This window comes from Mustelus asterias, chromosome 3 (assembly GCF_964213995.1).
Source record: "Mustelus asterias chromosome 3, sMusAst1.hap1.1, whole genome shotgun sequence".
In the NCBI taxonomy this organism is placed as follows: Eukaryota; Metazoa; Chordata; class Chondrichthyes; order Carcharhiniformes; family Triakidae; genus Mustelus; species Mustelus asterias.
Genome location: NC_135803.1, coordinates 58,598,409 through 58,613,207, shown reverse-complemented (window position 1 = coordinate 58,613,207; position 14,799 = coordinate 58,598,409). Strand labels below are relative to the sequence as shown.

The following is a 14,799-nucleotide window of genomic DNA, read 5'->3' as shown; positions in this document are numbered from 1 at the left end:
TCTGCATTTGTTAGCACCTCCTAACCAATAACTAAATATGAGATGCTTACATAACATGATCAGTCCACACCATGTGAACTGTACATTACATGTCGGTTCAAGTGCCCACTGAGGTCCTGGATATTAGTTTGTTAATGTACTGGAACTACCTTCCATGTGATACCATCACTAAAAGGTGTGAGCCGGGCTTCTTTTAGAAAGGCACTTCCCTCTGATTGTGCAAACCCCTGAATTACGAAGAACAAAGAACAAAGAAGAGTACAGCACAGGAACAGGTCCTTCAGCCCTCCAGGTCTGTGCCGATCACTTTTACCTATCTAACCAACTGTTTATATCTCTCTATTCTCCGTTTGTTCATATGCCTGTCCAGATGAGTCTTAAATGTGGCTAACATAACTGCCTCAGCGACCTCACTTGGCAGTGCATTCCAGGCCCCGACCACCCTCTGTGTAACAAAACCTCCCCCGCACATCTCCACAGAACATTTTCCCCCTTATCTTGAACTTGTGCCCCCTTGTAATTGTCATTTCTGCCCTGGGAGAAAGCTTCCAACTCTTCATCCTATCTATACCTCTCATAATTTTCTAAACTTCTATCAGGTTTATACCTCAAACTTCCAAAAGGAAGGTGCTTCACAACAATGGTCATGTTAACATGTAAACATAACCTTGGACATGGTTGGCACTTTAACATGAGGGAGTGTCATTTCATTAATAAAAACTGAAAATGCTGGAAAAACCCAGCAGGTCTGGCAACATCTGTGGGGAGAGAAACAGAGTTAACACTTTGAGTCATGCTTGAGGTACAAAATGGTGACATGTGGTATTGGGACAATTAAGGTGTCTAACAATTATTGTGCAGGCCACTGCCATTCTGACAAAAGATTTCCAATATACTTGTTTTACTTTTGGGCCCAACATGTTCCCTATTGGCTGGGGAGGCTAAGTGATGGTGAAACGGCAGACACACAGGGGAGAACAGAGAGCTTTGAGCTGACAGACAGCATTATATCTTTGCCAGTCTTTCTGCTGTTAAACTACCTCATGCTTTTGAGCAGGGCAGGTTCAACAGTGGGAGAGCAGAAATCCAATTTGCAGAACAACTTCTTGAAGCAACTGCATGCTGTAAATGCCTTATCAAAACCCCATTATCAAGTTCATTTTGCAGATTCATCCATTAGCAAATTAAATTAGCAAAATGGAATGTTTTCCGTGTCAAATGTAAAAGACCTTTAGTGACAGTGAAGTCAGGCATTGTGGCTAGGGATAGCAGGTCAAGATAATTCAACTTTAACTGTCAGTTCAGACATGGGAAATCACATGATGATTTGACACATGACAGTCTGTGAAATTATTTGTACTTCAACTTCAAATGTACCCAACGAGGGTTTTCTTTTGTTATCTAAACTACCATTATTACCATAATAATACATCTTTCAAAAGCCCAATTGTGCCAAGGGAATCATGAACACACATTTAGTTCATGCTAATAAAGGCAGAGGGATATTAAATATGCATGGGAGACAAAAGAAATTTGAACAACATCATCACAGGCTGGAATTTACTCTAACTGACAGGCAAACAAAGTAATGAACAAATGGTATTTTCCATGTGCTAGCCTTGCCCTTGCCTGTTTAATTTGTGTGACTTTCTGCGCAGGAAGTTGCATTAAGTTAGAAATTTATATTAGCAGTCTCAACTGTGAAAACGTGGGCCCGATTTTACCATCAAGTTGTGCCTGTTTTCAGGCGTGAAAACTTGGTAAAGTCGGGCATGAGTAGTGCGATCTGTGCCCGCCTCCACGTTGGTTCCCCCTTTACCAAGGCCTGAAAATAGCCGTGATCGGGACTGTGCCTGAAACAGTCGCGACGGCCATTTAAGTGCTTTCAACAGACAATAGGCTGCATGCTTAATTTTACCAGCACTTCCCCCTTTACCACCGCGTTCGCCAATCCGGAATCGGCATGAAACAGACATGCTCCATAAAAGTCCGATTCGGGCACTCCACCAGTGAGGGTTCATGAGGAGCTAAGTGTGTAGCATCCGATAGCTCTCTGCTGCTTATGGGGGTCCTTTCATTGTGACCATTTAGTTTCTCGGGTTGGGGGGGGTGCTCTGTGAGTGTGTGGGGGGTGGGGGGTTGTTGCTCAGCAGAGTGTCCGATGTCCAATTTGCAGGACGGACCTGGATCTCAGCACTGACCTCGGGTCTTGCGGTGCTGCTGGGTCCGAGTGCATTCAGCTCACTTCCAGCTGAAGGATGTGCAAAAAGCCCTTGCAAATTGCACTGCTGCAGCCTCTGAACTTTTCAAAGTGCTGTGATTCTGGGGAGCATGTGAGTGGGGGAATGGTGGGGGTGGGGGCCTGTGGTTCTGGGGAGCATGTGGGTGGGGGAATGGGTATGAACAGTGACTGTTGCTGGGCTAGGGGAAAGCAGAGTTCCTTAACCTCTACATGTATTCCTCTCCATCTCCAAATGCCTCCCCCCTTCAGAGTGATGAGATGGCTTTTGCGATGCAACTGATTGATCTTGCTGTTCTTTTGGTTGCTGCTGGAGCTGAGAAGGAGGAGCAGGAGGAAGAATTGCAGGCACAGGAGGCCTGGGCTTTACCACTTGCAGGAGTAGAGGGAGACGACCACCAGAGGCAGGAGGTGGCCGCCATTCACCCAGAGGCGGGGGGGGGGGGGGGGGGGGCAGGAGAAGGAGGGAGCAGAGACCCCGGCAGTTCCATGCACCAGTTGAACAGATGTCGGACACTGCGTGCCAGCGACGGCTCCGCCTCCAAAAGGAGACAGCGCAACACCTGTGCCATCTGGTGCAGGACCTGGCACCTCAGGACAGCAGGGGGCAGGGGGGTGGGGGTGGACCCACTCTCAGTGGCTGTCAAATTGGTGGCTGCTCTGAACTCCGGATCCCTAGCGGAGATGCATAGTGCATTTCCCAGTCAGCTGTGCACACCTCTGTCAAGCAGGTCACAGAAGCCCAGGCTGGGCAGTACATCAAATTTTATCTGGACCAGGCCCATGAGGAAGCCTGGGCTGCAGGGTTCAGAGCCATTGCGGGAATGTCTAATGTACTGGGGGCCATTGACTGCACCCACATCACCCTCAAGGCCCCACTGCAGAATCCACGAAGATTCGTCAACAGAAAGGGGTTCCATTCCCTGAATGTTCAACTGGTGTGTGACCACAATATGAACATTATGCATGTCTGTGCGAGACACCCAGGCAGCGTGTACGACAGCTTCATTGTCAGGAGCTCTGACATCCTGGAGGCATTTGAGGAGGAGCCCCGGCTGCGGGAGTGGCTCATGGGTGATATGGGTTACCTGCTTCAGACAGGGCTGATGACGATGTGTGGAGGCCTGTGACTGAGGTGGAGACCTGCTATAATGAGGCCCATGTAGCCATCTGCGCGATAGCGGAGAGGTGCACTGAGCTTCTCAAAATGTGATTCCAGTACCTGGACCACTCTGGCAGGGCCCTCCAATACAGCCCTGTGATCTCTTCCCACACTGTGGCAGTACCTGGCAGCAGAGAGGTGACCTATTGGAGGAGGATGTGGAGGCTGACCAGCCAGGCGTCGCTGGAGAGGAGGCCACCCAGCTGGAGGAGGAGGAAGAGGAGGAGGAAGAAGGGAAGGAACATGCCGAGGAACACCACCCAGGCACTGGAGGGCTGGCAGTTCAAATAAGGCATGTGAGGGCAGCGAGGGAGGTCCTGATCACCAGGCGGTTCAGTCGCTAGGGGCTTGTATCTGTGGGTTCCATTCCCACCCTCCCACTAAAGTCCTTCTATCTCCTGCAATATTATCACACTAGAATGGTGGGCCTGGGTACTCTATGTTAGTGAGTTTTTTGGCAGGCAGGTGGGTGATGACGACTCACTAAGCATCATTATGATGATGCCCTGGTGCAAACTAATCTGACTCCTACCTGAGCTCCGCATGCACGCTGGCACCTGGACCTACGTCTGTGTAGTGAGTAAGAGATCTGAAACCCCATACAGGGCCTTGGGGCGGGTGGGGTGAGGGATGGGAGGGAATCGCTCGTGGGTTCTGGGGAACCAATGGCTTCCTTTTCTCAGTGACACAGCATTGAGGGGCCTCCCCAACTGACATCAACATGAAGCATCCCTCCGGCGATCATCAATGGAAGAGGATTCCTGTTTGAGACAAATTAGTCACAGGTGCGTGGTGAATGGAAAACATTACGGTGCTTAAAGTTCTTTCTAATTAGAGCAGCCCTTGACCCATGCCATCTTAGTCCAACTACAACTTCCGAACCTGACGTGGCCTACAACTACATCTCAGTGTCTCCCCAGAATGTGCATGGGAGATGGAGGGGGCCAGCTGCCTACCTCGCCCCGTTGCCTGTGATGCGTCCTCTAGGGGCCCTGGACCTTGAGGGCCCTGGCTGGCTTCCAGGTATCTGGGATGTTTCCACCACACCCTTTTCTATCCTGCTGCCCCTGAGATACCCCGGTGCCAGGAAGGGGGGAGTCAGAAGGTGTAGCCACAGCCACAGTCTCTTGGCTGGAGGGCCCCGGCATGGGCTCGAGCCCTTTCGCCTCCCTTGGGGTTCCTGTGGGCCCTTGGGTCACTCCATGGGACAGTGGTGCTTCTGTAGTGAGCTCCAGAAGCCCCGGCAGCACCTGGCCCTGCCAGTACTGGAGGACCACCTGCGTCCTACCTATGGTGATCGATCCCACTGCGATGGCCACCTGAGTCGGGGGCCAACTGTCAATGGCTGCAGCAAGTGCCCTCTGAGGCTGGGCCACGCTCTGCAGCCCCTCAGCCATGACCCTCTGCGACTGGGCCATGTTCTCAAGGGCTGCTGCCGTAGCCCGCTGTGTCTCAGCGCTGTCCCGCTGGGTCTCCTGCAAGCTCTCGAGCCCCTCAGCCATGGGCCACAGAACCTCGAGAATCCTGTTCAGTCCCTCAGCTGTGGCCCACTGTGACTTGGCCGTGGCCCTCTGGGACTCCGCTGTGGCCTGCGGTGACTCAGACATCGCTTGGAGCCTGCCACTCATGATTCCCTGCCCCAGGCTTTCCACCACAGACGCCACCCTCGCAGTGTTGGCCTGGGAAGCAAGCAAGACAGGCAATAGCTGGCCTGCCTGAAAGCTTTGGGACTCCTCCCAACAGCCTCGCAGTTGGTCCAGTGTGGCCGACAGCCCCTCCTGCATTCCCTGGCTCTGTTGCTGCATCTCCAGCAGCTGAGGGAGAAGTGATCTCAGAGGCCCAGCATGTAGCCTGGGGCCAGCTGAATCCTCACCTCCGGCAGGCCCCTATGTGCCAGAGGCCTCGGATATTCCCTCCTCTACCCAATGTACATCAGCAGATGTGTCGTGTTCCCCAGAGAGTGACCCAGAAACCTCACCACTAACTGGACTCACCAACATGTCAGTATCTGGGATGGCGAGTTGTGAGGTGGAAGCTGACGCCAAAACGGTGCCACCCTCGGAGATCCCTTCACCCATATCCGCCGAGGACTCGTCTGAGCTGTCTGGAGCAGGATGAACACAGTAAGAAGTCTCACAACACCAGGTTAAAGTCCAAGAGGTTTATTTGGTAGCAAAAGCCACTAGCTTTCGGAGCGCTGCTCCTTCATCAGGTGAGTGGGAGTTCTGTTCACAAACAGGGCATATAAAGACACAAACTCAATTTACAAAATAATGATTGGAATGCGAGTCTTTACAGGTAATCAAGTCTTAAAGGTACAGACAGTGTGAGTGGAGAGAGCGTTAAGCACAGGTTAAAGAGATGTGTATTGTCTCCAGATAGGACAGTTAGTGAGATTTTGCAAGTCCAGGCAAGTCGTGGGGGTTCCAGATAGTGTGACATGAACCCAAGATCCCGGTTGAGGCCGTCCTCATGTGTGCGGAACTTGGCTATCAGTCTCTGCTCAGCGACTCTGCGCTGTTGTGTGTCGTGAAGGCCGCCTTGGAGAATGCTTACCCGAAGATCAGAGGCTTACCCGAAGATCATAAGAAGAGGATATGGCGCTCGACTCATTGATCGACAGTTCCGACGCGCCACAGCGAAAAACCGCACCGACCTCCTCAGAAGACAAAAACGGGACACGGTGGACAGAGTACCTTTCGTCGTCCAGTACTTCCCCGGAGCAGAGAAGCTACAACATCTTCTCCGGAGCCTTCAACATGTCATTGATGAAGACGAACATCTCGCCAAGGCCATCCCCACACCCCCACTTCTTGCCTTCAAACAACCGCACAACCTCAAACAGACCAATGTCCACAGCAAACTACCCAGCCTTCAGGAGAACAGTGACCACGACACCACACAACCCTGCCACAGCAACCTCTGCAAGACGTGCCGGATCATCGACACTGTAGATCAGTACCTGTATGATTGGGGACAGGGGAGAGAGAAGGAGGTGTCACACAGCCATCGAAGTGTGGAAGAGATGGGGGCCTTGAGTGGGAGAGTCCTGGGTTGGAGGGAGAAGTGGGATGGGGGATCTCTCTGCCTGAGGTCAGTTGGGGGGGGGGGGGGGGGGGGGAAGAAGGGTCCACTGCCACTCTGCTTGAGATTAGTGGGGGGGGAGGGGGATCTGCTACCACTCTGCTTGAGATCAGTGGGGGGAAAGGGGGTCTGCTGCCACTCTGCTTGAGATCGGTACGGGGCCACGATTGGTCTGGGTGGCAGGGGAGTTGGGGGATAAGGGGGTCAGTAATCTTGTGGGGGTGGGGCACTGTCTGTGAGAGCCAGAGGGAGGGACTATCCGTCCCGGGAGGAATGTGGCTGGGGAGCAGCATTCTATCTTTTTTTGTGCATGCGCAGTTGGAGGCTCTGATCGGAGCTGCAGGGTTTCGGGCGCGTTTAGCCCCGTCCACAGGTTTGTGCAGCGCGATTTGGAATCACTGATATTTTTTCAGGCAGAGTGCAAATCCTGCAGCTCCACCGGAGAACGGGTCTAAAAGTCGGGTCTGAAACACTCCCAGTTTCAAGTCCGCCCAGAACTTAGAATCAAAATGGTAAAATAGGGCCCAGTGAGACGCTGCCTCTATGCCAGAAGCATCAGGTTTGTGTCACATTCTAGGATTTGCTGGCCATGAAGAGTTTGTTTATAACGCGGCCAAACAGGTTGATTGCCGACCAGTAAATTCTTCCCATGTGCCTATGGGAGGCAGTAAGAGCATGAGCATCTCCTGGTCAGCTATGCTTGATGTGGAATGGCAACCCTTAAGTCACAGCCTGTGGCAATAGGCTAGCGACCTGTTCCAAGAAAAACTAACCATGACAGACTTACCCCTTCACCACACTGTGACCATTTAAAATTTTAAAAATGGACATCATCTTCAGAGAGCTCTCCATTTGGGACTGTTGATGTTTCAGGGCTGGAGGGCCTCCCATTGATTGTCAGCCTTGAGAACTCACTTATCGGGGACAATTCTCCCATCCTGCTGCACTGATTTTTTAGCGCAGCGGGTTGGGAGATTCTAGCGGTGGCTAAATCACGGGATTCATACTGGCCGTCCGGGGCCTCCGTGCGTCTCCCAGCCTAAGTTTCTTGGCGTTGATGGATCCACGGACATTAGTATCTGTTTACATATCTTACCCTCTGATTAGCAGGTTCGCGATTAGAATCTCCGCCCTCATTAGCGTCTTCCCGCCCGCCCTCCCCCTTCACCTCCGGTATGGCATCACGCTAGCGGCGTTTACAACAGCCGTATAAAAGTCAGGACCTGGTGTGGCAGTGTTGAACAGGAATAAGAAAGTAAGTGCTATGGAGCTACAGCTCCTGGAGTGCTGGGGAATTTGGAGGCAGGGCCTGAAAAATTGCTGCTTGCTGCAGGGAAGTTCCTGGAGATCTTCAGGTGCTGTCCCCAGGCTGAGGAATGCTACATGTGCTCTCTGTGGGGTGGGGAAGGCTCCTTTCCTGACTGCTGGTCAGGCTGCTCTCTGCAGCCACTGGGCTGTTCCATTGTTCTGGCTGTGAGGTGTGGTGAGGGACTGGACTGAGTGCTGGGGTTTTAGGAAAAGGGGAGGGGGGCAGAGTGCACCATCTGCGGCTGGATGTCTAATCATTTCAGGCAGCTGGTGTTCCAAGCAGGGGTGTTCAGACTAACATCAACACTCAAACTGCAAGGACTCTGCCATGAATGGGAACCCATAATGTGATAATTAGGAGTCTTTCCCTGCCCCGTTTCCCTGACCTGCAACACATGCCTGGAAGGGAATGCTGTAGTTGCATTCATGGCAATGGCTCAAGGGGGTGCAATGTCTATGCCTGCACACGAACCTGCATACTCTCTCTGCCAGCCGTGTTAACAATGCCAATGGCAAGCAACCTAAGCAGGTAACGCATGGCAACACAGATTGTGTTGTGCTGCCAGCATCTACAAGTGGGAACACTGGTCCCAGTGAGCGATTGGGGGGCGATGGGGGTGGGGATGGGGGTGGCAGGGTGAGTTATGCTGGGGTAGTTGCAAGCGATGACATGAATCGACCAATCTTTTTCTCTCTAACCCCCATCGTGCAGAATGGGTCTTGGTCTCATTGATTTGGAGCTGGCCATCATCGTGGCTGAGGAGAAGGAGGAGGCTCAGGAGGTGCAAGGGCATAGATGGGTCACTCCAGGAGCAGCCAACGGCAGGCCCTCAGGAAGGAGGGCAGGGGGCTGCTGCTGATGGCCATGAGGTGGGAGAGCAATCTCTCAAAAGGGTGGGGAGGAGAAGGAGGATGTGGAGGCCTAGTTGGTACTAGACCAGGATGTCATTCAAGGGACTGTCGGAGATTATGTGCCGTCGCCAGCTCCGCCTATCCAAGGACACGGTGCGGCACCTGCATGAGATGTTCGCAGACCTGACACCTGAGGGGAGGGGCGACCACCCGCTCCTAGTAGAAGTTAAGGTGACAGCGGCCTTAACTTCTATGCAACAGGGTTGTTTCAGGCACCCAGTGGCGATCTTTGTGAAATCTCTCAGTCCTCAGATGTGTTCGCCGGGTGACAGATGCCTTGTTTGCCCGGGCAGGCCGATACATCTATTTTGATGTTGGTCTGGGTCAGCAAGAGGCCTGGGCTGCAGTCTACGCCAGCATTGCCGGGATGCAGGGGGCAGTGGATGGGACACACATCACCCTGCGGTCCCTGTGAGGTGAGGGGCCACCATTTATTGATAGAAAAGGGTTCCACTCCCTCATTGTACAAATCGTATGTGACCACCGGATGATCATCATGCAGGTCTGTGCACGCCACCCAGGGAGTGTCCATGACAGCTTTGTGCTGAGGTGGTCGGACATGCCTGGGCTCTCTGAAGACCAGCGCAGGCCAGCGATGTCTGGATCAGTGGGGGATGGGGAGGCTAACGATGTCTGTGAGGCGGGGGGGAGGGCGTGTGTTGGGAGGGGGGGTGCGGTGTGGTGGGGGGGAGGTGGGTGGGAGGTCGGAGGTGAGAGGCCAACGATGAGGTCAGCAATATCTGTGGGGGGTTGAGGCCAGTGATGTCTGTGCTGGGAGGACAATTTTAGCAATCTCCCAAAGATGTACGCATACGCGGGGACGCGCTCAGTGCGCTGATTCCAGCCTCTTCAGCCCCGCCTCTGGATTTTTCACGCGATTTATGCTACTGACCTGTGCAGTGCGCAGAGTGTGGGAGATTGAGTTTGAAAACCCTGCTAAAAAAAACAGCGTGATTTACTTCAGTTGTCACTTGAATTCAACAGTAATAATTTTTTGGGGACAATCCCAGCCATCATCTTTATTTGGATGGTGAGCCCACTCCCTCTGACTATTTTGCCTGGCCCTTAAAAAAAAATCGCAGAAAAGTGGAAAGGCTGGATTAAGAGAAGGAAATAGAGACAAAAGAGACGGAAAAAAATAAAGAGTTAAATAAAAACTTGATTTACATATTTTAGTCTCTAAAACTCAAAAGAGACTTTGCGTGCCAAAGAGGTTATTTGACCGTAATTATGGCTTATCAGAACACTAAAGAAGGGGCAGTCAGATTGAACTGGCTAAACCCTAACTTTCTGTGGTGAATTTTGCCTGTGCCTTTGACACCACTTCAAGAACTTTATGTTATTTAATACATTGGAATGGGGAGGCAGCTGGAGAGGTTCGGTTTTCATGCACTTTATGGAAGTGAGGTGAATCTCAGCAACATCCAGATTTTTGCATTTAACTGTACATTTGCAGCTGCCTGAAGCTGCTTAATGTGTGCATAAACATGAGCACCGTTAGCCTGACATCATAGAATCATAGAATTCCTATAGTTTAGAAGAGGCCTTTCGGCCCATTGAGTCTGCACCGATTCTCTGACAGAGTATATTACCCAGGCCTTTTCCCCTGCACTATCCCTGTAACCCCACACATTTACCATGGCTAATCCATCTAACCTACACATCCTGAGACAGTAGGGGGCAATTTAGCATGGCCAATCCACCTAACCTGCACATTTTTTGACTGTGGGAAGAAACCGGAGCACCCGGAGGAAACCCACGCATTCACGGGGAGAATGTGAAAACTCCACACAGACAGTGACCCAAGACAGGAATTGAACCCGGGTGCCTGGAGCTGTGAGGCAGCAGTGCTAACCACTGTGCCACCGTGCTTGACTTTTATTATTAATTCTGGCCCATTATCTTGCACTTTTTCCTAGGAACGTTGTGAAGCTCGGGGTTGCTGTTGGAAACCAGTGGCCAGTGGAAATGGGCCTTGGTGCTTCTTTTCTCTGAATATTGGATACAAACTCCAGGAAAGTGAAAAGAAAACGCAAACAGGTCTGTGCTGCAGCTCAGATGACTGGTTTTGTTTGTCTCGTTCTTTTATAAGGTCTGAATATTTTTATCGATGAATGCACTTAACCCAGATCCTGTTTTGTCAAAGGGTTTGAAACTCAGCTGTACCGTTTGCCTTCCCCCTCCCTTTATGGAAATGACATTGAAAAATTGGTACTGACTGCAGAGAAACAGACTGCAAATCGCTTCCGATTCAAGGTTAGCATGCTTTAAAATGAACTGAAAGCTTTGGGTTTTCTATTACCATCCTTTGAATACAAAAATGAGATGGCTAATCCATTTTTAAATATTTCTTGTCATTGCTTTTTATCATAGATATAGGATAAATGACAAAATATAGATGCAAAAAAGCAGCTGAATAATTTTTTTAATGAGAGCATGTTTATATCAATATACAAATGTGTTTCTAACTTGGCCTTAAACGTTAATACTGAATGTACAATTAATCAAGATACTAATATTTTCACAGCACAGGATGAGGCTATGTGGCCCGTCATATCTATCCTGGCCCTCTGAATAAGTAATTCAGTTAGTGCTACTCCTCTACTTTTCAGAGTCATTGAATCACTATAGTTCCGAAGGAGGCTATTCGGTCTATTGAGCCTGCACTGACAACAATCCCACCCAGGCCCTATCACCGTAACCCCACGTATTTACCCTGCTCATCCCCCTGACACTAAGGGTCAATTTAGCATGGCCGATCCACCTAACCTGAACATCTTTGGATTGTGGGAGGAAACTGGAACACCCAGAGGAAGCTTACGCAGACTCGGGGAGAATGTGCAAACTCCACACAGACAGTCACCCGAGGCTGGAATTGAACCCACATCCTTGGCATCGTGAGGCAGCAGTGAGAATGACTGTGCTACAGTGCCATCCATACAATGGTGCCCAAGGTGACAGGTTTAACTGGGTTCAAAGAAATGTGTGATTCGATGCTAATAATCAAAATTCTGGGAACTCGCCTTTTGGGAATTCCTTTTGGAAGTTTCAACTGATCCTGTCACCACCAAACTTCCAGGCAGTGCATTCCTCATGTTGCCATTGTTTTGCCAATGTCTATAATTCTGTGCCCTCTGGTTCTCGTTCCTTCGCCAATGGGAACAGTTTCTTCCTATCTACTCTGTCCAAACTCTGTTCAAGATTTTGAATTCCTCTATCAAATCTCCTCTCAACTTCCTCTTCCCAAAGGAAATTAGATACAAATTCTCCAGTTTTTCCATGCAACTGAAATTACTCATACCTGGAACCATTCTCATGAATCTTTTCTACACTCCCTCTAATATCCAGAACTGGACACAATACTTCAGTTGAGGCCAAGCCAGGATTTTATATAACATTGCTAACTTGCTTTTGTACTTTCTGCCCCTATTAATATTGCGGAGGATATTATGTACTTTATTAACCACTCTCTCAACCTGTCCTGCCATCTTCAATAATTTATCTACCTACCAAGGGGCTGCTGCCCTGTGGATCCAGAACTGGCTTGCCCAAAGGAGGCAGAGAGTGTGTATAGATGGGTCTTTTTCTAAATGGAGGTCGGTCACCAGTGGTGTGCCCCAGGGATCTGTTCTGGGACCCTTGCTGTTTGTCATTTTCATAAATGACCTGGATGAGGAAGCGGAGGGATGGGTTGGTAAGTTTGCCGACGACACGAAGGTTGGTGGGGTTGTGGATAATCTGGAGGGATGTCAGAAGTTACAGAGGGACATAGATAGGATGCAAGACTGGGCGGAGAAGTGGCAGATGGACTTCAACCCAGATAAATGCGTAGTGGTCCATTTTGGCAGGTCAAATGGGATGAAGGAGTACAATATAAAGGGAAAGACTCTTAGTACGGTAGAGGATCAGAAGGAACTTGGGGTCCGGGTCCATAGGACTCTAAAATCGGCCCCGCAGGTGGAGGAGGTGGTTAAGAAGGCGTATGGTGTGCTGGCCTTTATCAATCGAGGGATTGAGTTAGGAGTCCGGGGATAATGATGCAGCTATATAAGACCCTCGTCAGACCACACTTGGAGTACTGTGCTCAGTTCTGGTCGCCTCATTACAGGAAGGATGTGGAAAAGATTGAAAGGGTGCAGAGGAGATTTACAAGGATGTTGCCTGGATTGAGTGGCATGCCTTATGAGGATAGGCTGAGGGAGCTCGATCTTTTCTCCTTGGGAGAGACATAGGATGAGAGGAGACCTAATAGAGGTATATAAGATGTTGAGAGGCATAGATCGGGTGGACTCTCAGAGGCTTTTTCCCAGGGTGGAAATGGCTGCTACGAGAGGACACAGGTTTAAGGTGCTGGGGGGTAGGTACAGGGGAAATGTTAGGGGGAAGTTTTTCACACAGAGGGTGGTGGGCGAGTGGAATCGGCTGCCGTCAGTGGTGGTGGAGGCAAACTCAATAGGGTCTTTTAAGAGACTCCTGGATGAGTACATGGGACTTAATAGGATGGAGGGTTATAGGTAGGCCTAAAAGGTAGGGATATGTTCGGCACAACTTGTGGGGCCGAAGGGCCTGTTTTGTGCTGTAGTTTTCTACGTTTCTATGTTTCTACATAGCCAGGCCCTTCTGCCCTTGTACCTTTTTGAGAATTGCGTCCTTTGTTTTATATTGGTCTTTAAAATTGAGGGCTCCCCAGTATTGGATTTTGGGATACCCCAATGATACGCTGGGGAATCCCTCTTGGAAGCTCCCAGGTAAGCTTTAACACAGCAACTATCCAGAAGCATTGACTTCGCCGGGACAATTGCACTGCACTAGAAACCATCTACCAGTGTTATCTTAATAGTCATTGGGAAAAGGTTAGAGAAATAAAACCACTTCTGACTTCAGCATAATTATTTTGAATACTCAGACCAAACCCCACACAAAATTCTCCCCACACTCCTGACCCTACAGGAAACTTCAACTCCCCCCCCACCCCCACCCCCCCACCTCCCCCACTCCAAATAAGTAAGCCCCCTCAGTATTCTCACACCTAGCCCCTTACCCAAATGGGATTCCCCACCTCCCCCTGACTTGACCCACCCCAGCTGGAGCCACACCACCCCACCCCCTGACCTGACCTGCTCCCCCCACCCCCTCCCAAAACCGGCTGGACCACCCCGACCCACCCCCCATCCCATTGTCCGACACCCCCATGTTGGAACCCCTGCACATTCCAAATTCCACCCATTTACCTTGGATACTCTTCTCCCTGGCCTGTTATTGTCAATGAGACCATTGAACTCACCTGCTTTACGGCAGCTAATGCTATCAAAAGGGAGGGTGTTTTCCTTCACTCCACTTCTTTTAGCCTCTGACACTGGGTCCAGCGACCCACTGCGCTGCCTGGATCTCATTGGTCTGAGTCAGGAAGATCTGGCGAAACAGGCACCATACAAAGTGGCAATCCAACACATTTTACCCCTCTGAGAAAGCAATGGCCCATTGTCTCTCTGCATCCTTCCTCTCAAAAGTAACCACTACACAATTCTCTGCATTAAACTTCCTCTGCCACCTGTCCAGCTATTCCACCACCCTAAGTCTTACACAATCCCCATCAGGTTTCACAATGCTTCCAAGTATTTGCAAATTCTGAAGTTGTAGCCCTGTACACCAAGCTCTGGGTTCTTAATATATTTCAGAAGCGCAAGGGTCCCAACACTGATCCCTGGGAACTCCATTATAAGTCATCTCCTGTTTAGAAAAACAACCATTCACCACTACTATTTGTTTCCAATCACTCAGCCAGTTTTGTATCCATGTTGCTACTGTCCTTTTCTATTCTATGAGCTCTTACTTTGCTCAAAAGTCTGTTGCGCAGCACTTCATTAAATGCTTTTTGGAAGTCCATGCACACCACATCAACAGCACTACTCTCATCAATCCTCCCTATTACCTCATCAAAACATCCAAGCAAGTTAAACATGATTAATAAATCCATGCTGACTTTCCACATATAATGCTTTTTGAAAAGGTGCGTCTGAATGTTCAGCGTTTCACTTATTTTTGTAATATTTGATTATCAAATAATTACTTATTAAACAGAGTAATTAAAATC

At 50.0% G+C, this 14,799-nt stretch overlaps 1 protein-coding gene across 2 annotated transcripts in view; it reads left to right on the top strand.

The window, feature by feature from the left end:
* The window catches only part of si (sucrase-isomaltase), a 280,056-nt gene that overhangs the window by 110,415 nt on the left and 154,842 nt on the right, over positions 1–14,799 (top strand). For both annotated transcript variants that reach the window (XM_078209033.1, XM_078209034.1), the window contains 2 exons: positions 10,625–10,745; positions 10,852–10,961. In XM_078209033.1, coding sequence (XP_078065159.1) covers positions 10,625–10,745; positions 10,852–10,961 — 231 coding nt within the window. The remainder of the gene's footprint in view (positions 1–10,624; positions 10,746–10,851; positions 10,962–14,799) is intronic.